The 26,279-nt window shown below is 36.4% G+C and overlaps 1 protein-coding gene across 2 annotated transcripts; it reads right to left on the reverse strand.

Moving 5' to 3' along the window:
- Window positions 1–256: 256 nt before the first annotated feature.
- On the reverse strand, window positions 257–25,804 carry LOC121953415 (natural resistance-associated macrophage protein 2-like). 2 transcript variants are annotated; one of them, XM_042500496.1, is made up of 17 exons: window positions 25,632–25,804; window positions 19,751–19,835; window positions 16,087–16,223; window positions 15,691–15,810; window positions 14,658–14,777; window positions 13,799–13,905; window positions 13,044–13,114; window positions 12,887–12,954; window positions 12,649–12,804; window positions 12,194–12,352; window positions 11,949–12,035; window positions 11,046–11,165; window positions 10,804–10,953; window positions 10,548–10,621; window positions 10,015–10,168; window positions 8,480–8,533; window positions 257–3,348 (listed from the first exon to the last, which is right to left on the reverse strand). In XM_042500496.1, the coding sequence occupies exons 2-17, from the start codon at window positions 19,782–19,784 to the stop codon at window positions 3,277–3,279; spliced, it is 1,683 nt and encodes a 560-aa protein (XP_042356430.1). In that variant the 5' UTR covers window positions 19,785–19,835; window positions 25,632–25,804; the 3' UTR covers window positions 257–3,276. The 2 variants fall into 2 exon arrangements, with proteins under 2 accessions (XP_042356430.1, XP_042356438.1); XM_042500504.1 differs by lacking the exons at window positions 19,751–19,835; window positions 25,632–25,804 and adding an exon at window positions 17,993–18,132.
- Window positions 25,805–26,279: the final 475 nt, after the last annotated feature.

The raw sequence follows: 26,279 nt of genomic DNA on the forward strand, positions 1-26,279 counted from the left end.
TGCATTGAACATAATATGAAATATCCATAACATATGACACTTAATCAGGGGTTATTAGTTTACTTAATGATAGAAAAGGGGTCCAATACGGAACAATGGTTGTGATCAACTGCTTTATTGCTACAGTGTTTTTCTATAAAGATTTAAAAAAAAATAAGACCCGACACTGAGCCTGAGATGAATTTCTGTCACATTATTTTCACTAAAAGAAAAATAACCAAGATTCAGAAACAACAACAATTTTTGGCGCACAGTATTCAAAGGTACTTACTTTGTTTATTCAACATAGAAATACAATATTCAAACGAATATCAGAGATGGCAGATCATTTAAAACAGCAGATCTGGTGACAAAAAATAATTAGAAAACCACCATTTCAGTAGGATCTCAATACTGTATCATACTGTACAACGGAATCAGATCAGAAATAACATATTTAACCTAACTTACAATACACTTCTGTACCGATCTTTTGTGTGGCCATGGAATCAGAAAATAACTTGTGACAATCCCAACAGGTGTTCCCATATTCAGACACTTCTATCCAACAAATGATGCCGCAATAAATAAAAAAATACTGTATAAACTGAGGACATTGCCATGTTTTTAAGAGAATGAAATTTGAATTTTGTTTATAACACAGCCAGAAGGTAATATAAACGAGTTAGATTCTTCTTTTAGTGAATGCTCCCAAAATCCTGTGCTCCCAAAAACGGCTGTGATCCCATCATCGGTCCTCCAAAATGTAAAAATATTTCATTCTACAGCTTACAATGTCAACTTTTTCACTTTTAATTACACCTCAGCCCATTTCTTTTGTAATCAAGTGCTTGTTTTTTTGTCAGGAGTGAAATTACTATACAAATATTTATATTTTTGGCATTTTAAACTTGGAATTAGTCACAAATCTCACAGTGGAAAAAATTTACATTTACATTTCCTAAGAAAAATTTAATTCTTTCACAAAGTATGATGGCAAATGCAGAACACAATGGCTAAAAGAAAGGAAATCTAAATATAGCAAATTTGACTTTGAAAGAACTATCAGCCTCACTATACCTCAACCCAGAGCACGTTTTTATGTGATTCTGTGGTTGTAATCAGACTGTTTTACTCAGACTTGCGTTATTCTTCCTGCAACAATGTGAGGTTCTTGTACTTGTTTGTAGTTGTTGTTGTTTGACTGAATAGTGTGCTAAAGATCCTAGAAATGAGGCACAGCGGTGAATACAGGGGGCACTGTGGTCGTCTGCACCGCAATTATAGAACGTACAAGAGCAACTTAGTATTTGGTCAACGGAAAGTTTCAGCTTTTTTAACAGCCCAAACCAGCGGCGCACAATTATACCTCTAAGATGTTTTTCATGATGAATTCTGTTAACTTTGATCTCTTTTTATTTCTGTAACCTTTTCACTGTTTTTTACTTTCTGTAAAAAAACTCGTCTGCCCCATTGAAAACAGTCGAAGTTGTTCATGTTTTGTACGGAAGGAGCCCTGAGATAAAAAAGTCCCATGCTGCTGTTCATGATACAAACACGTCACTTCTCATATTTACCATTTACAGAACCTCAATCACTCACACCACACTGCCAATTTATAGCTTTTTCTTTCATATTAGTTGAGAAATGAAATGCCCCATTTTTCTATAATTTAATGCCCTTCTGCACACATCAAACCCAAATTTGGCTTAATAACAACAAAAAAAAAAAAACACAAGGCATCCTGCTGCTGACTCCCCAAAAAGCTGAAGCGGAACAAAATAACATTTTGAACCAAACTAAACATTCACTTAAATTAAAAAAAAACTACACATAAATAAACAAATCTGAAAACAAACCGACCCATGCTTAATTCAGAGGGAAATTTATAGGAAAAATAAATAATACCAAAATATTCATATTCAAAATTGGCAAGAACTGATGAATAAGATGTCTATGACAGCTTCCAACAGAAACACACTCCAAGTGCTGCATTCAACATAAACTTCATAAACTTCTATTGCAATTTTATTACCGATGTTCATGAATTCATTAAATGGGAATGTATACATAGTGAACACATGTATCCAAATGTAGCCTTAAGTGACTGCTGCAGTGTCTTTAGATTTACCACAAAGGACAACTGAAACTGAATTTTAAAATCCTACACACGGTGGCCTTATTTTAATAATTCACAATGATATCCTTGTGTCCTGCAAATATGATATGGAGAACCATGGCTTAGGTTTGGGGGTTTTTGATCACCACGAGGTTTTGCTTTTTGTCTCGTTTTGTGTTGAATCGTGTTGTTTTGTGTGTTTTGCGTATATACTGTTTATCTAAAGGAAAATAAACATATCACAAAAAAAAAGAAAAGCTAGCAAAATACTTTATGACCGGTCCTCAAAACGTCATGAATATACCAAGGACTTTTCAAAATCTAAAATGGATTGCATAACTGTGTATAAAATGACATAAAACTGTCATAACACGGGCAAAAGTGTGACTAATCACACAGAAATGCCTTATACACCTTTTATAGTGTTATATTAATATTCAGTATGTTAATTATAACTATTTACTTGTCCTATATTAACAGTCAGATGAATGTTTTAAAGCACTTCAGATTTGATCTTAATATTAAATAGGATAAATGACAGCTGTTTAGTCCCCACCAAATGCAAAATAAAAGTGAATACCAGAACAGAGCTTTGTTGTTGTGACTTTTCCTTTTATGAATAAATCATACAGCATTCAGTGTGTGTTGTGTGATAATGGCAAAATCTTTTTGTGTGTGTGTGTGTGTGTGTGAGATGTCAGCTTAACAAGAGAGAAACTAAATGAAACTTACAGCTGGCAGCCGAGGCCTGCGGCATCTGTAGTGCAGCATCGGCTTAAAAAAAAACAAAAAACTGGCAACTTTCTCTCAGAACTCAAGACTGTTATCTCAGTGATATGGAATAATGACTTAATCATTTTTGCAGTTTCTGTATCGAAAGCGATCATTTCATCACAGTAGTTTGTGATTGGCAAAGCATGATATACTGGACAACGAGGTGTGACCGTTTAGTCCAGAACTTTATAAGTTATTGTGTCGCTGTCTAAATCTCTCAGATATATTTAACCATTATTTGCATAAATATGATTTAGCTTAGGCTTCTGAGACACCTGCGGTTGAACCACACTGTGAATTGTAAGGACACTTTAAATACGTGCGAGGCACAGAGAGGTGAAGAAGAACACGTACTGGCCGAGTTTCTGTGGTCCCACACTTCGGTCGGGTCACAAAGCATCTTCCTATCGCTCAACCAGCGTGTCAGTGTCCATGTCACTCAGCAGGTAAATGTCTGTGTGCCGCGACAGCTGCATCTGAAAGAGAGAGAAGACATGATTTCATTAGTCAAAGAATCAGCGCAGTATTATTTTATCACCTATCAACATTTTTTTCATATGATTTTTCCACAGGATTTCATATAAAGTTAAGATAAAATTAGATTAGATTTAAATCTTTATTTGTCCAAAATGTGGAAAATTGTCTTTGGCTTCACAAAAACACAATGACACGGATTACAAACAAAACAACATTTAAAAACAGAGATTAAGAGAGCACTTAAATAAAATAAATAAAGACATCACCACCATTAACATTGTTCATTAATAGAGAACATTATTTTAAAAAAATGAGAAGAAAAGTTAAAACTGTAAACATTATAATTTCATAAACTGACACATGGTACAGTATTCAAAAATTAAAGCTTCATTCCGTATCATTTCACCATTTGCACTGTTAAAAGTAATGAAACCCGGGGTGGGGGGGCAGTGGTTAAGTTAATTTAATAATTTAAATAAATGATTTTTTTTTTTATAAACATATGAGCCTATGCTCGTTACATGAAAAAACACACAGCAAGACACTTATAATTACCTCTGAATGACCCCCCCCCCCATGGAATATAAACCCAGAGGCTGCAGATGCACTTAATGTACTGTAATTTGGAAGACATACGGAAAAGTAATATACAATAGAAGGAAAACATCACAATCAATGCTGCACTTTGATCAGGGTATAATCAGCTTACAATTTAAGTTTGATTGTTTTATGATTACAGATTAATTAAGGGTGCTCACCTTTGGGTCAAAGTGATACTTTCCAAACTCAACTTTCCTCATTTAATCCTGGACAGTCCTGCAAAAGAGCATTTCTATGGCCTACCATGTTGTTCTGTTATCCCTGACTGTATACAATTTAAAAAAAAACCAAAAAAAACCACTTTGACTTTGACTCTATAATCCAGGACAGAGGGATGTATACAGGTTCATTTTTAAACTGTGTCTAACAGGTTTTTTTAAAAATATTTTACATTGTTTCTATGTTATAAGCAGGTTGTGGAGTTAGTAAAGTTATTAAGTTTTGTGCTTTATTTACATTAACGTCTTAATAAAAATGCCAATTAAGCTTCAGCGTTTCTCTACTTACATTTTCTTTTTCCAAATATGAGGTTTGATTACCAATGTATCAAGTATTGTTATTCATAATAACTAAGACAATTATTATATAATTAAAATAGACTAACACCTAAAAGAAATAATTCATAAATCCTTCTTTACATAAATGAGAAAAGACACCAACAAATGTCTTTTATATCCATTATTTCCCATTTATTTGGAACACATGGGATGAGGATAGACACTTATTTTTTCAATCCCACAAAGCAGAAATTAGTGATAAAACTTCAGTGTTTATATTAATACAATACAGTTCTCTCTGTAACAGTTCAAATGTGCGTTTGCCAGGGTTTTTTTTGCTGTCTTTTTTTGCCAGTGAGGTATTTATATGACAGAGTATGACGTCACATTACTCAGACATACTTGAGAAACTTTATGAAAGCTTTTGAGAACTGAAAGTGTACCTGATCCACAAGAAAACGAACATTTAATATGATAACTTCTGAGGAGAACCTGAGATCTTCACTGTGATCGCTGTATGAACTGTATTCAAGTTAATTTCCAATATATTGATTAAATTGTACATCTTACTTAATCATGTGCTTACTTGGATAATTTTATAAGACCAACAGGAATGCTGATGTCCACATATTGATTTCCACATCAGACTGCTGAGACTTACAGTTGTGTTTGCCGTGTCTGACAGATAAATACAAAGCTGTGTGAAGGAGTCCGAGGGTGGAAATGGTGGCATTTGACTTATATTGAAATATGAAATATTAATTTTCCTGAATAAGTCTTAATTCATTCTGCATTATTAAAAAACAGGTATGTATCAATCCCTATTCTGACTTTTAAGTATGTCTGCAGCCCAGTAGACCTGTTAAAAATCTAGTTAATAATAATAATCCTAGGTTTTTTCTTAAAAAGAAACACACAGAAATTTAAAGATAAACTAACAATACTGAGAAGGGAGAACAAACAAACATTTCTGATGTAAAAAAGAACAAAACTTTTTCATTCATTCCCATAAGGAGGTCTTAATAAATCAGTGCGGAGAGCTGGATACACTAGATCTTAATTAACAGATGCAGTGCACCAGAATCAGCTTTAAGATTTCCTACATTTGAGTCTGACTTAACTGTATTTTATTCTGAGTTGAGGCATTTTTGGAGGATAATTCACAAAATGACTGCTTTGGAAGGTCCAAAGATAGACTACAGGCTGCAAAACCCTCCGAGACAAACTTGTGATTTGGGGCTTTCTGAATAATCTCGACTTCCTCTGTGCTTGTTTTGACTTTTCTTTTGAACTTTTCTTCCCAGTTGTCCTTAAACACAGCTTTGTCTTTACAGCTGCAACATTATATTTAAGCTACCACATGAGAAGTTTCTTTCCTTCTCTGCATAGCAGTGCAAATAAGTCACATTTTCATTCAGAAATTATAACCTTATGTATTGTAATATGTAATGTATTGTAATTATATTACAATACATTTCTGTGAAGCTTTGACCCAAAGAAAACAATACTGAATGAAAATGTGGAGCGGAGGTTTGTACTGGTTTCACTAAAGAAAAGAAAGCTGACTTTAGTGTGTTGACGATCACTTGTCTGACTCTTTAGGCACTAAACGAGGATGAGGCTGTAGCCATATGTGCATATGAATGGAGTCTGGTAACTGTCAAATTAATATTTTCATGTAATATTTTCTGGAACTGTCATTTACCAGTTGGGTCTTTATCACATTCACACAATAGTTTTCATCAGGCAGCACAGGTAAATGAACAGGTGAACTCTCTAACATAATTCAGACAACAATGGTCCTCCAATTAAGCCAATACAAGGCTCAAATAAAAAAAAAAAAAAAAAGAAAAAAGAGAGAGAAAAAAGGAAATTACGAATCCCTCACTTACAGACTTGCTTGTATTGACCAGAAAAAGGAAGAGGTGTCTAGGATGTGACAAATTGAAACACGTCCCTTTAGCGTCTTTGACATGTTAAATAAGAATCAGCTCAAAACCACACACCAAATGGTTCTTTCACACGATTAGGGCTGGATATTATTTGGTGAATTTTGGTACAGTCAACAGGATTAACGCAACTTTCTTCTGAATTACATGACAGTTATAATCTCGTAAAAAAAATATGAATTGTTAAATGTGAAATCCAGTGAATCAAACTGCTACAGACACAGAGCTGAGGTAGACGGAGTAGAAATCATAACAGAGCATTAGTGCATGCCATTGGGAACGGGAAAGAATCCGGAAAAAAAAGATTTAAAAAAAAAACACTACCCTGGGTAGATAGTTGGGTCAGCTCTTAATGGAAAAAAACAGTAAAAATAAGAAAGATTCTGCAGCCATGCTGATATTAGTTTGTGAACATATATAACAGTCTAACCTCAGCCTCTAACTTTAACAGCCATTATTGCTGTATTGCAAACATGGGATATTTCATACATGTGTGTGTTATGATGTATTTCTGTGATCAAACTCTTTATTTTATAAAAAGAAAAATGCTGATATCATTTTAACTGTGGTCATTTTGACGTTATTTTAGGTGCAGTCAGCGATTATGGTCGTTATTTGGACAAGGGGTCGACAGATTTCGGCCTGGACCATTATTGGGGCCGATAGTTAGCATTTTGCCAATTATCTGTATCAGCATTTTATTTAATGATCGCTGGTAAAATTAATTAAAATGTGAAAAGTGTCAGCGTGGGAGGAACTTTTACTTTTACTTTGTAAAACTACAGTGAGATATTTTTATTCATTCATTTTTTTATGAAATTTTCACTTGACTTCATTAAAAAAAAAAAGTTGCTGGAACTTGCTGTATAGGATGTTGAGAGTTTCAGTTTTTACTAAACATTCGCCAAAGGCGTTTAAACAAAGTTTGTGTTGGAGTTTGTTATAGTCCAAATTCTAAAGATTGGCAGAAAGATTTTCATCACCACTAATTTGAACTCAACACCAAAACGAATACACATCATGTGCCAGATTTACCATCGCTCAGGCGCCCACTGCCTTTTTCTTTATGAATCCACGTCCTTTCTCCTGTCTTGTGCACGAGCACAAGCGCTAGTTTGGCTGGAATAGTGTTGTGTCTCTTTATCTAAGCCACTTTGTTTCTCGTTTACAGAGCCAGAGCTGTGTATAAACACCAGGTGTTTTTTCAGTCACACACAGAGTGTGCAGCTCGTAGACTGTGAGAAAACATTCACTAAAATTGACAAAAAGTGTCTTGGATAAAAGTTGCTGACTGCACCTTTCATCCTGAAGAAAACTGGATTTCCTTTCTGGCTTTATCGTGTGTTTCCTCTGTGATGCTTCGCTCCATCGAAAGGCAGAAAAACTTCAAGTAAACAAACCCGTGGTTTTAAGTCTAAAATCATTAGAACTCAAAAACTCTAAAAAATCTAAAACCTGACTTTTAATTGTTATTCAGTGTCATCCTCCTCATAAGGACCAAGGTATGTGAAAATAAAAAGGCTGATGGGAATGTCTTTTCACAAAGATGGAGCAAAAATAAAAGCTGAGCTGCTCTTTTGAGCTGCTCAGTCTAGATGACTTTTTATAAAAAAAAAAAAAAAGATTATGTAAATTTCGTTTAAATATTCAGATAATTGGGTTAATCAACATTAGAGTTAGATGTTGCATAAACTCGTCACAATATGTCGCTTTACAAGCAGGGGTGAACATAGTTTGAGGATTGTAACAAATGATTTGTTCAAAGATGAACACAGATTTCCTTAGAAGTCTTCTCAAGCATAAAACACTGCCCTTGAATTTCCCGTGCTGGTGTACTATCACTTTGGCTCAGTGGGTACCTAAATAGCACCAAATTCTAATACCCAGCCCTACACAAAATAAACACGTGACATTAGCCGGAGATGTGCTTTCAAGATCCCTACATGAGCTAGAAAAGTCTTGGTTGTGTACAGGGCTCAGTGTGTCCAAGAGGAAAGAGGAAATGCTGGTGGTTACTGTCCTGTTCGGCTCTAGGAGTCGTACTCAGACGGCTCCTCTATCAACACAGCAGGTCGATTGCTTACCCTGCTGCCAAAGTCCAGGCAGGAAACCCCCAAGGCAACCAAACAATGCCATGCCTGCAGACAACGACAAAGGAGAGAGATGTCAAGACGCAACCGGGTTTATGCGTGCTTATTCATGAAATATGTTTTTTCACAAAAACAGCAGCGAGACAGAAGACCTAAACACTAACACCGAACGCAGTCCACTTTCAAAATTTAACTCCACATCACTCCAACGTCATCATGCAAACAAATAATATTTAATGCAATTGAATATAGAAAATTAATTGAAAAAAAATCCCAATGAACAAAAGTGTTTTTAATATCTTTTTATAATAATATTAATTATACTGAGCAGTTGAGATCTTCAAAATCAGATTAACAGCTCCTCTAACCTTGGATTACTGTTGCCTTGTTAAATAATCAGTTACTCCCCCATGTTACATTGAATTTTGTGAAGAAAACGTTTTTCTCACATGCCTCCATGGTAGACTTAGAATACCAAAATTACGAAAAATTCTGATGAATTGTAATCATAGGGGTCTACGTTTAACAACAGCAAAACTATATATCAAAGCATCTGTACACAAAATCTCACACAACATGTGTGGTACAATCCAAGTGTCATTTATCAAGTTGTATGCTCAGTGCTTTTCCAAACAGACACACGTTTCCGACAGGGAACTCACTGGAACGTGAAACTTTCCAAAGTTCTCTTAAAAGCCAGACCCCACTGACAAAAACAGTCATTTTACCTCACTGAACACGGGAGCAGCCTGTCTACCACTGCATGAAGTTTTAGTTATTTTGTTTGTGCTCCTGTGTGACCTTGGTGTTTTAAAGGGTTAGTTTGGATCCAACCCAGTCACACAATAATACAAAAAGACTGAAAGGTCATGTCAGTTGTAGATCAGCAGCTCCCGTGTTCAGCGAGGCACAATTGTTGTTTTTGTCAGTGGAGTCTGGCTTTGAAGAGAGCATATAAAAGTGTCACTTTTAGTTCAGTTCCCTGACGGAAAGAGCTGGCTGTTTGAGCAGTACAAAGCGTACGACTGAATAAATGAGACGTGGATTACGCTGCATAAATGGTACGAGAGTTTGTGAAACGTTTTTCTAATAGAGTTTTGCTGTTGTTAAACATGGACCTCTATGACATCAATTTATTAATAATTTTCTCTGTTTTTGGATTCTTCATTCACTGTGGAGTCATGCTAAAAAAGGTTGTCTGCGTGAATTCAACCTAACACAGGCTGAGTAACTGATATACAAATAGTGGCTTGGGAGGTTCCTTTCCAAATGAAGTCTTATTTTGATGAACCTGAACTGCTTTTGTTTGTACTCAGACGTGTCTGCACCTTAATGTGTGTGTGTGTGTGTGTGTTCTCAAAATTGGAAATTCACATATGAAGATGAGTTAGTTGGGAACTGGTATTTAAAAGCACTTTAATAGGTAGTGCACTATACACAAATCTTTTACACTGTACTTCAAAGAATCATTGACTTTGTTAAAAAAAGGTTAAAAATTACAAATGTAATGTTGCAGAAATCTGACTCACCAGGTAGCCTACAAAGCACAGGTAGGCTATGGAGAGCAGGGCAGCGAAGACGTAGAACAGCACGCTGTTCAGCGCAGTCACGTAAACCACCACAAAGTACATGTTGATGGCACAAACTACGAGGATGACGATGCCTCCGGAAATCTTCCACACCCTAAAAGAAACAGGCAGATTATTTAGACCATTAAGAAATAATGTTTTTTTACTCACATGAACGGTTTCTTGGAAACACTAAACACTCACATAACTGAGTAAATTACTAGTTTGCACAACTCAATCTGCCTAAAAACAGCATCATGAAACATGAACGCTCCTAAAGCGTGTCTGGAGCCACTCAGACCTTGAGCAAACAAGTTGCATTTGATTTGTCAATGAATAACTGAAGACAAACAAATTCCCAAACTGGCAGGCAAACTGAAAGAGATCACACCTTTCACTTCTTAAATTTAAAACTGAACTGATTCTGATCCTGAAACATCCTAAAAATACTGAGTCAGGAGCTGATGCTAAAACAAAGAAAACATTTCACTCACATTCCGTTTGCAAAGTCGTTCATTATGGACGTCAGGCTGGTGAAGGTCAAAATTGGGATCAAAGCAAATGGAAGCTGTTGAATGAAAAGAGAAGTCAGTCAGTATTTTTACAGTATTATGTAGAACACAAAGTAACACTAAAAGAAGAATATGTATTTTAAAAACTGGACTGCAGATTGTGAAAAAGGGTATTAATGTTAAAGATTTTTTTTGACAGAATTAATTGCGAAGACTGTCCTTGGTGATTCCCCCTGACCTGCATGCTTTGAAGCACGTTGAGGAAATCGTTCATCCCTGTCAGATGCTGAACGTCCTGAAAAATGGCTACCAGCAGCGTAGGCGTGATGGCGATGGAGCGGGTCAGCAGCACCCGAGCAAAACGGGACCACCGCAGGTTCAGGAAACCCTTCGCAAAAAACCACAAAAGTAAAAATATGAGCATACACACAGTTTTTATTTTTACCCTTTTCCCAGTGTATAACTAATGTGCAGTCTTACCTCCATAACAAACTGTCCAGAGTAAGTGCCTGTCATGGTGGAACTCTGTCCAGCTGCCAGGATCCCTATCGCCCAGATGTAGAGGGCTGCAGGGCCAAAGAAACAGCCCAGGACCACTCCCTGAACAGACAGAGAGATACAAAATCCATCTATCCATCACTTAAAATATAAAAAGATACAGATATTTAATACTGTAGAGTTTCCAGTACCCAAATTCATACAATATATAAATATAACACATTATGAGTACAACAAGGGAATTTGTGTTTCCTAGGCTGGCGCGGGAATGACCCGCCTATTCCGGGGCCACGCTGCACACACGAGCAGCGCATGACGGCTTCCTCACTGAACTGCTGTGGCTCTCATGCCATGTGCTGTTCACACAGACGGCGTTTATGCTGCATTTTGTTTTACATGCACGCAGGAGGCGTTGAGCTTAACATAAATATTCAAACGTAACATCATTTTTTAAAGACATTTAAACTGCAACAAAAGGTGGTACAATTTCAATACGATAAGCAAAAAATACAAACACTTCCACTGACAATTTTTTCTGAAATTACGTACATCTGACAGAAAAAAAATTGTTGAGCCTCCTTTTCTCTACGTGGACAGCAGATGAGCTGCAGCTCGCCGTACCGGAGCAGCGCTGCTCACATGCGCAGTGTGGCTGCGCTAACCTATTCTAACCCGCCAAAAGACTTTAACTGGAAAAAAAAATAATTAAAAAAAAAATCCAAATTGTCTAATATTTATATTTAACGGCCAAATCTGATTTGACTGACATAATCCAGATGTATTAAAATAGATATATTGTTTTGTACTAACAGGAAATGATGTAATGTGTTCTACCACGTCAGTACAACTGTGATTTATTGTTGTTGCGGTGATAACAAAGCGTACCCCTTTATAGATGTCCACCTCCAGTGTGCCGTTGTTGAGAGGGAAGAGATCTGTGTGAGGGCTGCCGGTTTTATTGCACACTGCATTCTGCATAAACACAGACACAAACACACAATAAACCACAACCTGAGGCTCTGGACACTGTGAGCTAATCAGACAATTATTCCACTGTGTCACAAAATGAGCCACACAAGCTTCAGCAGCATTTAGTCAAGACCAATGGATTCTTAATACTGTATACCCACCACTTCCATATTGGTTTTATTGTAAAAGGCCTCAGCAAAGACGGCTACGACAAACACGTTGATGAGGAAGGAGACGAAGAGAGCGACAGTTGACTCGATGAAGAAGTACTTGTTGGCTTCCTTTACTTCCTTCTTATTTTTGCGATCGATGTCCCGAGACTAATACATGAGGAAATAAAAAAAAGAATAATAATCAACCTTTATCAAACAACCAATGTTGGCTTTAAGAGTGTATTAAAATGGTGTGATGCCAACACAAATGTTCTGTAACGTTTCAAAATATCACAGAGACAGCTCATCGGTTCATCAAAAAATGATCCAGAAGAGTCAAACTGGCATAAACATCTATTTTAAAATGTTTGGTAGGCCACTTAAAACTCTAGAATCTAAAGATCTTGTCAAATTACTATAAATAACACAAGTTCACTCTAAATAAAATAAATGTGATTTCTGACCTTGACTAACGCTGAGTGCAGGTAGATGTTGTGGGGCATGATGACGGCGCCTACGATTCCCACGGCCTGCTCCAGCTGCACAGGCCCACAGTCGGCGCAGTAAGGTATGAACATCCCCTTCAGCACCTCCGCCTGGTCTGGTTTTACCAGCACGTACTACAGGCAAAAGAGATAATAACTGATAGTTATATCTGCCAGCTTTCAACAAACACGTGAATTATATTGGAAATTTTAGTACCTCATAACCAAAGCTCAGCGCCATTACGGTGATGAGAAAGCCAAAGAAAGCTTCGAGTTTCCTCAGGCCTACAAGGAAGATACAGACTGCATTAACACCACGACGATTAGCTTTTTCAGATATTGATTGATAAGTAAACGATGGTGTGAATCCATACCGTATTTGTCGAGAAAGAGGAAGACAAATGTGTCTGTGATGGTGATGAGGACTCCTGCCCAAAGTGGAATCCTGAAGAAAAAAACGAGAAGTATTACAGTCGGATTCTGACAGGTTTTAACAACATCACATCACCCCAATCCTTGCTTCCCTCCATTGGCTCCCTGTTCGTTTTAGAAATGGTTTTAAGATTTTACTAATCACTTTCAAAGCTTGTTTGGGTTTGGCTCCAAGTTACATCACAGAAATGTTGACTCCTTATGAGCCAGTTCGCAGCCTTAGATCCTCAGGTGGGGCTCTTCTGCTGTTCCACAGTCGAGGCTTAACACTAAAGTGTGTTTACTGCAAATATTATTTCAGTTGTATTTACTGTGATTGATATAGGTTGTCGTAGATATTTTTGTTTTGTAAGTGTTTTTCTCTTGTTACATTTGTGTCACCTCTGCAAGAAAACCATGCTTCTGCTTTGCCTTGTTTGTCAAAGCACTTTGTAATCTCTATTTTTAAAGTGCTACATACATGTTATTATTATTATTATTATTACTATTATTATTATTACTATTATTATTATTACTATTATTATTATTACTATGATTAATTAGTAATTAATTATTATTATTATTATTATTATTATTATTATTATTATTATTACTACAGTAACTCCACACCAATACAGAAAAACACCATCATACACTCTTTCTGAATCAATAAAATTGTTTGCAGTCACTTTTAATGGACGAGCAGTGAAGAGGTTACCTGCCCACAGAAAGGAGGTTGAGAGCTATGGCACAGCCAATGACCTCCTGCATGTCCGAGCCAATAATGGCCAGCTCCACCATCAGCCAAAGCACGATCCGAGGAACCTGAAAAAGATCAAAATCAAAGATAAAATCAGAGACCAGCAGCAGAACATGAATAGAAAAAAATGGATTGCTCTTATTGACAATCTGGTTGATTGATATCTTTATTTCTAACATGTGAAAACAGCAGTGAAAAATTAAATAGTCAAAATACAAAAAAGAAAAAAAGGAAATATATATATTATATAAATAAATAAATAAAAAGTAAGTAAGTTGCATCCATCATCATTTTAACATGCTGGAAAAGGAGTAGGAAGAAGTAAAAACTTCCTACCCCTACTAATGAATGTCAATATTCTAATAATAACTTCTCAATCTTCTTGAAAATACTAATGTATTTATTTGTATTTTCTATACAAAAAGTAAATGTAAAAATATACATTTATATACAAAAATGTATATAAATATCAATATAGTTACACAACCTTTATATATACAACCCTATTTATATTGATATAAAATATTATGATATAATGATAATGATAAATAATATTTACAAATTTGAGTAAAAAATATATATTAGCATATCAGATATGAATACAAATATATTCATACATCCAAATATAATATAAATGCATCTAATATTTTAGGTTGTCATATATTATAACATATTCATCTATTCGTATTGAAAAAATAGATACAAGGTACTATATAATACAATTATGTGTAAATAGATAATGTTACAAATACAGTCCCATGCATGTGCAACAAGAAGAGGGAAGTTAAGATGTGTAATGAGAGTCGGGGACGCTCACTGTGGGATATTGGCGGTTGCAGACTTCGGCCAGGTGCATCCCAGTGACGACCCCGAGGCGCGCAGCTAACCTCTGCAACAGCAGCCCGATGATAGTGGCTCCAAGAAGCACCCATAGGAGCTGAGAAAGAAAGAGTAAATAAGTATTTCCTTTCTATAGATTTACAATCCTACTGTGCACCACCTCCTATATTGAGTTTTAACTGGGCAGGCTGCCAAATTTAAACAATAGCAGCCTGTGCACATGTTTTGCTCATCTTAACATTCAAAACTGAAACTTCTTTATCATAATAAAATGAGAACAATTATGATAGAAATAACCATAACCCCCATAGATGCCTCAGCTTAGACACAATGTGTCACTTCCAAAAAAAAAAGAGCTGTATTGAGCAAGAGACAGTCAAAACATGAACAAACGCCTGCATCCGAAATAATATAATGACACTTTTGGGGTAAAAGAGAGAAAAGCATGTGGGTAAAGAGATCAACAAAAAGGAGGAAAGCAGAAAATGAAATGAGAAAAAGGCATTTCACAAATTAATAAATGCCAAACCGAACTCATCCTGCAAACTCTTATGAAATGTATCTTAAACCAAGCAATTCATGCTTTATTTGTTTGTTTTCATTATCTTTTGTTTTTACCTTCCTCATTTTTTGCCAAGCTATTTTTTATTTATTTAAGTTTTTTGAGTTCATTATTGTTATTATTGTATGTTGTTTTTACTTTTATCAAATATCATTGCAAGTCATTTGTATGCACTAAATTGTGAATAAAGGCTTTAAAAAGGGGGGAAAAAATGGGTACAGAACTCAAATTTTGTAACAAAAGAAAAAGATCAACAAGAACATGTAAAACCACTTCCTCAAGTACTTCCTCACGTATGCAGTGACAAAAATAAATACCAGTTAAGATGATACTATATTTGTATTTACTTTTTGTACTAGATCCACACTCATTACCCAGCAAAGTAAACAGGCAGAACAACCACGTTGTTTTGTTTGGATGTCTACATTAAGATGACTTTATATGTCACCTTAAAGCCAGCTTTAGCTCCAGACTGCAGGTCTGACTCGATGTTTCCTGGATCCAAATACGCAATGCTCATCAGAAACCCTGGTCCTGTGAAGGCCCAGAGTTTACGGAAACTGAAAACCTGTGAGGAGGGACAGCAAAATTTCACCATAACTACAGATGCTGTCATATGATTGATATGAAATTATGTCAGTTACAAAATAAAAAATGTTTTGATACCAAAATCTAACAAATTCTAGTAAACTGTCCAATAAGGTAATTCTTATATTTTAAAAACATACTATTTCATAATCTGTATGATCACAGCTACATTCAGTACATGACTGCCGTGAACCAAATCTTTCTATCATCAGTTTTGCTGCTTATTTTACATGAAGTGACGGCAGTGAGACATTACCGGGCTGACATTCTCAGGAATGGCCACCTTCTCTTCAAAGTATGTGGAAAAGGGTTCATCCTGGGCCTCTGGAGACGCAGGAGGAGAGATGGAGCTGTACTGGTTCGTCTGAACTCCATTTCCCTGAGGGGAGTCCTCTGACAAAGGCACAGAGAAGAAAAACAAAAAATAGTGATGACAGAAGACTAACTTAGACACAGAAGAAGTTAACCACTGCTGAACCACTGATGCATCAGTTGTTAAATAGGTAACCTTCTGTATTTTGTCTCACGTTTTTGTGCCTAATTGAACGGGAACAATATTTTAAGATGCTGCAGCTTTGAAAAAGGCTGCAGTTACATCCATTAAAAGCGCTTGTTTTTCCCACCGACAGGCTCAGATTGTTACTCTAAAAGCACAATATTATGGAAAGGATCCCTTCAGAGAAATGAAACATTTTTCCCAAACTTGTGAGGGTCGGTTTGTTATGTGACCAAGTCTCGCTTAAGGAGGTCTCCTTTTGAAATCTCGCTAGGCTGACGTGTTGGAGAAAAACAATCATGGTTGGAGTTTGAGAGAGGAGTAAAGAGTTCATTGTGTTGGAGTACAGAAAGCTGAGCTAAATGTTATCTAAAAAGATTTCCAGTGTCAAGGATACTTAATAGATTTTTACAATGTGATAAAGTCCACGAGATTTCAGAATGAGACTTCTCCTTAAGGGAGACGTGGTTGCACACACATAACAAACAGACCGGACCAGCGAAAGGTCATTTCATTTCTCTCTAAGTTGCTTTCCATAATGTTTTCAGGCACTAATAATAACAACCTGAGCCTGTCAGTGACGAAAACAAGCAATCTTGATGTACGTACATTGATCATGCACAACTGCCCACAGAGATTACATGTCAGCCTGTTTGATGGCTGCGGCTGTAGCAGCCTCGCTCAGTGCGGGACCATGTCCACAAACTGTTGTCTCCATTAGTTCTTAGACACAAAAGCATCGGAAAATAGAATCCAGGTTTTAAAACAAATACAGACATTTCCCTTTAATATTCCCTCTGCTGTCTGTATCTCAGCAACTCAGGTGCCCTATGAAAACTCGTTTCATTATTAGCATTATTATTATTACCTGGAGCTTCTTCTAGTTCTGACCATCATTCTGATTGATTTTTACCCACCAATTCAAATATGAATTTGGGGATAAGACTATGGTGATAACAATGTGCAGTTGCAAACATGATTTGAGTGATCTTATTGTGCATGTATATTATGACACCAAACATATCTAGATAAGCTATTCTATTTAAGACTAATACTTTTGCAACAGCATTTGTGTCACCTGGTGCTTTTTAACAAATCCATAATCAAACTCTCCTCAAGTTGAAAAAAGATTTTACAGGAACATTAAAATTTACTTAAAAACAAAGTGGATTTAGGATCTGGCTTAACTGGATTTATTTTTTTTAAATAACTTGTAAGTTTGAAAGTTTGAGCAGAGACGCAGCAGACACAGGCAGAACATCAACAGCTCTGCCAGTCTAAAGTGAAACCACTAAAGACATTTCCAGCTTCCTTAAATAACTTGCCCGAGAACAAGCAGCTTTGTTCATTCTTTACTCTGGAAAATGTTAAAAACAGTGTTTTTACCCTTGTCTGGGGTACAAGAGCTTTACTGCATACACTTTAAGATTAAAGCATTTGTGCCAGTTTAATGATCAGAAGAAACCACTGCAATAAGGGCCACATTATTCAAATCTTAAACCCAAAGACTCTATGAACATGACTAATAAAAACACAATCAAAGGTACCACAGATCAGTCAATATGAGCAAATTAAAATCTAACACAAAAACTATTCCAACACTTGCACTGATTAATTTTATATAGATCTCTGACAAATACCAGTAAATGTCCTGCGTACTACTCACTGAGTTTGTCTTTCTCATTCTTTCCTCCCTCCATCTCCAACTCACTGCTGATCCCAAAGTCCACTGTTTCCTAACAAGGACTCTGCTTTTATAAGTCTCTGCCTTTATCGTTGCTTTTTTTTTTGTCATTAGATGTCTCAACGCCTTTCTGACATCATGTTTCTTAAAATGATCCGCGAAGAAAGAGAAGTGGAAAACACACACCCATGCGCACACTCGTGCTTGCAACTCCCGGCACAAATAATACGCAGAGAGACATGACCTTTGTTGAGCGAATAACGCAGCACCACACAAACACACAGTGATAAAGTTCACAAAGAAGCAATGACAATTACAGCTTTTGGATGCTTGAATAACAAATGACAACAAATTTATTCAAGAAAATATATTCATGGATCAGTTTTTAAATGTTACAGGTCAAGTTTGGTATTTTTCTACCTGGAGCCTATTTTCCAGGCCGAAACAGGCTGCAATATAACCACTAATGGCATTGGTGCACCGTCAATTTACATCTACTACTGTTTGTTTTTGCCACTGACAGGCTCAGATTATTATTCTGAGTGTCTGACCACATTATAGAAAGTTTTCCTACAGAGGTAGACCTTTTTGTTAAAAAGTAAGATTCTTTTAGACTAACCAGAAACAGTCCTGAAATCACTCCAAAAGCCAACAGACTATTTTAATAACAGTAATTTAAGCATGTATAGAGGCAGCATATTTTCACATCTTACTGACTGAATTAAGGGATTATTTCAACAAACCTAGTGTTGGTGTTTGTTGGAACAGAGGAAAACGACTTTTCAATTTTGAATAAGGTGTGTTTTACAATGATAAAATTTAGGGGTTGACAAATTTTGTTCTTGTTTTTTTTTTAGGGCCGATACAAATACAGATTATTAGTAGCTAATGAGACCGATATCTGGAACCAATAAGCATTTATAATAAAACTGAAATCTTTCAGTCAATATTTAGTATTTGAAATATATCAAACTCCAACATAGAACTCCTTTAAAATGTTTTATAAAAACTGAAACTTTTAACATCATATATAGCAAGTTTCTGGCAACTTTTTTATAAAGTCAAGAGAAAATTTTAATAAAAAATGAATAAATAAAAATAGTTACCTAATGTGTTACAAAGTAAAAGTTAAAATGCTGATACAGATAATCGGCAAAAAGCCAAATATCAGCTCTAATAATCAGCCAGGCCAATAATCTGTCCACCCCTAATAAAATTACTGTTTATTTCAATTGAGTCTGGTGGGTTTGGCCATAGCATTTTTGGAGCTGTTGAAAAGGATTTCACTTTGTAGCAAAAAGGTCAACCTCTGAGAGGACCCTCTCCAAAAGTGGTCAGACACTTAGAGCAACTATGTGAGCCTGTCAGTGGTGAAAAAAAGCACTTTCAGTGGACGTTAATAGATGGCGCAAACATGCCATGAGTGGTTACATTGCAGCCTGTGTTGTTGCTGCTGGCTGCAGCATTCTCTCTCAATACTGGACCAATTTAAAAAACTATTCTTTCCACTTAGACACGCAAAGATGGGAAAAAGGGTCCAAGTTGAAAATATTGAATTTCCCCTTTAAACCATGGTGCTGTGGTTACACAGATGCAAGACAAGCTCCTCTGCCAGCACACACACTGACACAGAAATGTGTATTAAGAGGCTTGACAAAATGCCCTGAGTGTTTAAGTTGGAGTTCGTGGCAGGTGTGTCTGTAACGTGATGGTCATGTTTCTGTTATTTTAAGCAGTTACCTTCCAGGAAGTCTCCGTCTTGTACAGCCTTCATCAGGGCAGGCTGAGGGATCCCTGGGAACTTGAGGGATGGATATCAGCCTCCCTGGAATAAGACAATAACAGTTACATAATCTCAAGGTGCATGAAAGACTGTTGAGGGTAAAACAGTAATTATCATGTAATTGAAGCTTTGCTGCTATCTTAAACTAACAAGCTAAAAAAGTCTGGATTTGTGTTCCTTTGCCAGACTGCCAAAGGAACTAACTTCAGCCCTATTTAACAAAAACAAACAACCTGAACACGAGACATGACTGTGCAACATTTCTCCCCCCCCCCCCCAACTAAAAATCAGCATTAAAAATCACGAGTCATAAAAATGAAAAATGACTAAGCAACATTAACAGCATGTGAGAGGTCACTACATTCTTGAGAAACATTAACTAGAAACCTTGAGCTGACCACTGGCGCCAAAGTTTCACTTCCACTACATGTATCCTTCCTGTCACACTCAGTTTCACTGTAACACTGGTCCTTCTTCACTTACTGCCCAAAAATGGAACACAAAACCTCCATCCAGACAAACTATGTTTCATAAAACCGTGCTCTGTGAGACACAGTGTAGCTCCTCTAAGAGCACATGACTGTGGGATCATATGAAGTAAAAGACAAGCTGAAGCAGCTTTGTGAAGAGTCAAAGTTTCCATCGGAGTGCCACTTCCTTTGGTTGACGGTTGAACATGTGCTCCTGGGTACTTTGCTCAGTGGCAACTAATAATCTAACATTAGTATTTGAATAATAAAAATAGTTACCAGAAAACTGTGAGGTGATTCTCGTATTGCAACCAGAAATCCCCCCAAAATGCATTAAAATGAATCAATCTGCCCTTTTTACACAAGATAAAAGGTTTAGCATTTTGTTGTTTGCTCCTGTGTGTTTCTTTATGACTCTGACTCACCATCATTTGTTCCCATCTGTTCAAACTGTCTGCACCTTTTTTTAAGATATACACAGAATACATTTTGGTTACAAATAAGATCATTTGTCAAAGGTAAAACACTTATGGTGACAAGCTGTGCAAGAGTGTTTTTTATGTGATGCACTTTTTGTGTAGTCTTTAGTTGCATTGTTTGTCTTATGTATTGTTCTTTGTATCACTTTATATCATGTGCTATTGTGTGCACTTTCTGTCTTGTGTGTCTTTTCTTTTTCTCCTCTTCTTGTACAGCTTATATTACCATGTCATAGTGCTGTGTCTTTTTTCTGACCTGCTGAGGGACTGGAGTCTCTACATTGTTTTTTAGGATGTGACCTTCAGCGTGGCAGTTAATGTTACTTTGCCGCAGGATGCTTCATCTTCTGCATCTCTTAAGACACTGACGTATTTGTAACACGTCCTCATGTGACTGCAGTCAGTAGACAGTTATTTGATGAAAACACCCAAAATAGAACAAAATGAGGTTTCAAATATTGTATTATTCTGTGTACTTATTGTAATTCATAAAGACATGATCAGTCCCAAACTGGTATTTTAAATCATCCTACAGTTTAGTACCTTTGACATTTTTACAGGCACCATGATTCCTGCAGCTTACAGCAAGTTAGTTTTTGAGACTTTTTTATTAGCACTCTGAATGAATTTTAAGACCAATTTTAAATAACCAAAACTGAGGGACAATTTTGCCAAAATGTCCATTATAACATCAAAACATGAGCTTTTTTTGTCTAGAGAAAAAGTTAGATTATCGATGTCAACTGTTGTAAAAAGACTGAGTGAAACACAGAAGACAATGAACGTATTATAATCATCTATTTGTCTTACCAACCAAGTGTGGTTTTTTTGTGATTTTGTGTTTTTCATTCTGTATGTGAGAGTTTACAACCTGAATTCCCAGCAAAATAAGTTTAAAGATGAGAAACTTTGTAGATCATTTAACAAAAAAATTATGTCAATTTTCTTTTAGATTCATGAGATCCTACTTCCCATGTCTAAGCTTTTTTAAGGCTTTTGAAAGATTAATTTAATTAAATTCATATTAAAACCTTATTTTTAGATTAATGAATTCAATGCCATTAAAGACATTTTAAGGATCTGTGGCAACCCTGACTGGCACCCGTGATGATGGAGGGTGGTGGCTCAGGTACACCAGTTTGCTCTGATCATTATTCCCAAACTCAATCAAGTCCAAACAGCTTTCCTAAATCTCCAAATGACCATGTGTCTCACACTCTGGGCCTGTCTAATCCCTGTTAAACACACCCCTCTAACTCAGTCAGCCGTGTCACCTGGCTGCAGGTTTCAACATAAAGAAGTATTTCCCAGTGAGGCCAGTGGATCACAGATTTACTTCCCTCTATAATCTCACTACCAGACGTGAAAGAATAACAACAACATCCTGTTGGTGGACAGAAGAGATTACCTCGCTTTGATGTTGCTGATCACCAGCGATTACTCCCACATGTCTCACAGTATGAAAACAAAACACCTTACAAGTATTTAACCAATACAAATGTGTCAACAGAGGGGAAATGATTTGGTTTTATTGATATTGAGTCTACTGTCATTTTATCTGTACTGCATCGGACATACTGGAACATTTTGTACTGGTCCTCATATGACCCGCATTCCAGTCCTGGATTGTGTAACTACCTTTAATGTGTCAGCACTAATCTTGTCTAACTCCACAGGCAACCACGAGTATGTGGTGATAAAAGAGAGTGGGTTAAGTTTCCCAGGAGCTGAGAATTTGATCAAACTGAATGCATATGACATTCCTAACACATTATATTCTCAATATTATTCAACGACAGCACCAGTATGAAGTTTAGGAACTTGTGTCATCAACTATGATTCATTTTGACTTTACCTGATGTTGTAAAGTTGGACTGGCCAAGCTTGTGTATATTGATTAAAACGCTGCCAGTTTAGCAGGGAAACCACATGTCTTAGTCATCCATTCATCTGACTTCCCCAAATGGCCTTGGCCTCAACGAACGCTATAGAGGCCTAATCTGCACAGAACACCTTTTACTATCACTGTGGCACTCCCAAACTGACAAATGATCTCTAATGCTACACCCCTCACAGGCCCCTCTTAATAGCCCAAGCACAAAAAAAATAAAAATCTCAACACAGTAACGCCAAAGTACACATCAATGAAAACTGACTCGAACATAACATATCCTTTTAGACTTTCTTCCTAAAATACCAATGAAGCCTAAGAACATTCTTACTGTTTCCAAATGAGGACTCTGCAGCACCAATAAATATATCAGACCCTGAACAACCGACACCAGCGACGCTCTGTTCAACACAACAAACATTCAGCTGTTACATAATCGAGGTTAAAAGCAGATTCATCTCTGGCCTGTTCAACCAGGAAATCAAAGACTCTAAAACTGGAATGATGCAAAGACTGGTCCATCAAGAATGTGCATACACATCACACACAGTACTACTGAACAGTACTACTGAACCATTAATAAGTACTTGTGTTTACACACAGTCGTGAGCTGGCGTTGTTGCCCAGTGTGACTGAGGTGATTGATTTTAAAGGTCCAAAAAAAAGAAAATATAAATCCATAATGAGGCTTGAAATCTAATATGTATTCGGGTTACATTATTCATGTTGATCAGAAATGCATTTAACACAAACTCTAGACAAGAGGAATTTGTCAGTGGCATATTTATCATGTAAGTTCTTTTATTTGCAAAAGGCTTCACTTTTAGAGCTGTGACTAAAGGTGACCATTAAAGAGTTAAAATAAAGACACTATTGTTTGAGGAGAGAATGATGAATAATTTTTTCCTCCGAATGCAAATAAGTTACATGACATTTTGCCTAAACATTGCTGTAAAAACTGAAATTCATTTTCCTGTGCATCACGTTTACTGCTGTGGTCATTGCAACCCACAGGTGGTGGATGAATTTTAGTGACAGACAATAACAAACAGAAAGAGAAGGAAAATCAGTTAATTGAGGATATGGTTGTCAAATATTCAAGAATATTAGGGGTTTCCAGCACAATATAATGAAGAAAAGAAAGCATCACAATACGTCAAAATTTCAACAACAGTTGTTCAACAGTATGCTATCATTTTTGTTTTTTTACAAAAGAACAACTTGCTGTTTCAAGCATTGCTGGAGATTTTGACCTTTTAGGATGCGTTTCATTTTTCACGCACTTGCAAGCAGGTTATATTGTGCCTCAGGATGGGATGATTTTATTTCACACACAATAAGTTGATTGTGGTGATTTTCCATTATCGAGATTATCATTGTGTCCCTCAGCACCCAAAGAGAATTCTGGGAAACCAACAATGAAAGAGTCCCTGCAAACACACGTGTCCTCATGGGTTGGAAATTAGCACCAGCCACCAGCCAAATGCAGGTAAAATATTCAAGTGGCTGCTAAATTAGCTTCACTCACCAGAAAAACAATGTTAATGTATTGAGTGGCTGGCAGATTCCACCAGCCAAAGTGGCAGGTAGACAAAAAAATAATTTCCAACCTTGGTGTCCTCTGTGGAACAACTTCATTGTCTCTTCACAAAATGTAAAGTGATTCCAGTATGTTTTAGTGCCATTTTGGCTGGTTTAAAGCATAATTCGATTATATGTTTAATATCGGGAAACGCAATTATTTAAGCCTAGATAATCGTGATATGAAACATGCCAGAAACCCTCTGCTCTACTTAGTCTCTCTGAGACATACTCACTATGGAGGACCATTACCACTCTGATATACAGTATATGCAAACATACATCTGAAAGGTCGAGTAAATTATAAAAAACTAATTCTTATCCCAAAATTATAGTAAAAATATAATTAGTATGATCTAGTACAGCTCAGTTTTTGGTATGGTGAATCTGATTAACTGTAATGATGATGATGATGATGATGATGATGATGTCACCACCACTGCTCATGGATCAAAGTGTCACCTGATTACTTAATCTATTTACAGGGTTACTACAGCTTGAAGGAGGTTAGATTTAAGACTTTTTAGTGCCCCTCAGAATGAAATTTAAGATTTTACAAATTACCAAAACTGAAGAACCGCAAAACATGAATGAACATCAACTATTTAGGGTTAGTGACAATGTTTCCCTAATATTAATTGTAACATATAACATGACTTTTTGGTCAGTATGTTGCAAGAGGAATTTGGTAAATTCTACATATTAAAAAAAAATATCAATAACTTAAAAAAAAGGCGTCATCAAATGTTTTGAAATTTTGCAATGCAACATCAGAGAAAAAGATTAATGAAATCATTCTTTCCATATCTTAGCATTTTTTTTAAAAGAATGAATTAATACCTTTTAATACCAACTGAGGCCTTATTTTTAGATTACTGAAGTAAATGCCTTTTCAGACTTTTTATGGATCCGCGGGAACCCTGTATTTAAGATGATCTGGTTTCCAGCTTTGACACGTGAATCAATGACTGGAAAATAAAATTCAAAAAATTCAGTGGAAGGCTGGATTGTGCAACACACCGGTATATTATCACCATGCTGTTTGACAGAAACCAAACTTTATTAAGAGTCACTATTACGCAGTTGTAATAGCGTCAGTTGATGTCACAAACTCCCACCGTAAGTCGCGTCAGTAGTAAGGAGATGACAGAACTCTGACCTCTCGTCCCGATAATTTTGCCAACGTTACACGATGATGTGACTGCATTTGAAACAGCTAACGTTAGCTTAAAAGGAAACGAAGGCTGTCGGCTAATTAACCATGTATATGTTTCACTGAGAGCAGCCTTCGTCACCTTCAAAGCCCTCAGACAAACTGCGGTGAGCGAACACCTACAGTGTGTGATCAGCTAACTACTTAGCTGTCTGGTTGGAGCTGCTAACCTTCCCCGTATCAAAGTACAAAAAAAGGCCTTACCTGGGTTTACGTATTGGGAGGGCAAGGGGACAGGCTGGTTTTGACGAATGAAGCTGCTTTCAAACTGGCACCATATCGGTATATTTGGAGGTAGCTATGTCGCACGTTAGCAGGCTAAATTCTGGCTAAGTTGTAGGTTGTACCTTTCCATGTTAACTTAAGTTCAAGGCTCAGTGCGCATGCGCAGCAATACAACTGTTCTGATTGGTCAAAGCTTTTACTTTGAAATTTAAAACAAACACGCTTGATTTCCGGGTTAGACCTATCAAAATAAAGGAATTATTTTCCAAATGAGCGCTTCGCACCACACACTGCTGTGCAGCCTTGAATATTTATCCAAATATTTGTATGTAGAGAGTAACATAATGCTCTGACTACATATAATACTTAAATGTTATACGTCCCATGTTGCTAATGTAATTTAACCCTTTTGAAACCTTGCTTGATTTTATTTCAGATTCATGGGGAGAAGGTAATGAGCAATGAAAAAAGAAATGCTCCCCAAATTAGCAAGAATTTAGTAAAAAGTACAAGAAAATTACCTGAAAATTATTTATATAAATATATATACATTTGTAAAATTTTAAACATGCCATTATGATAAATATAGCCTTTTCCTAGCTTTTTTCTTTTTTCCCCTAGACTTTT

Source organism: Plectropomus leopardus, chromosome 2 (genome assembly GCF_008729295.1).
Source record: "Plectropomus leopardus isolate mb chromosome 2, YSFRI_Pleo_2.0, whole genome shotgun sequence".
Classification (NCBI taxonomy): Eukaryota; Metazoa; Chordata; class Actinopteri; order Perciformes; family Serranidae; genus Plectropomus; species Plectropomus leopardus.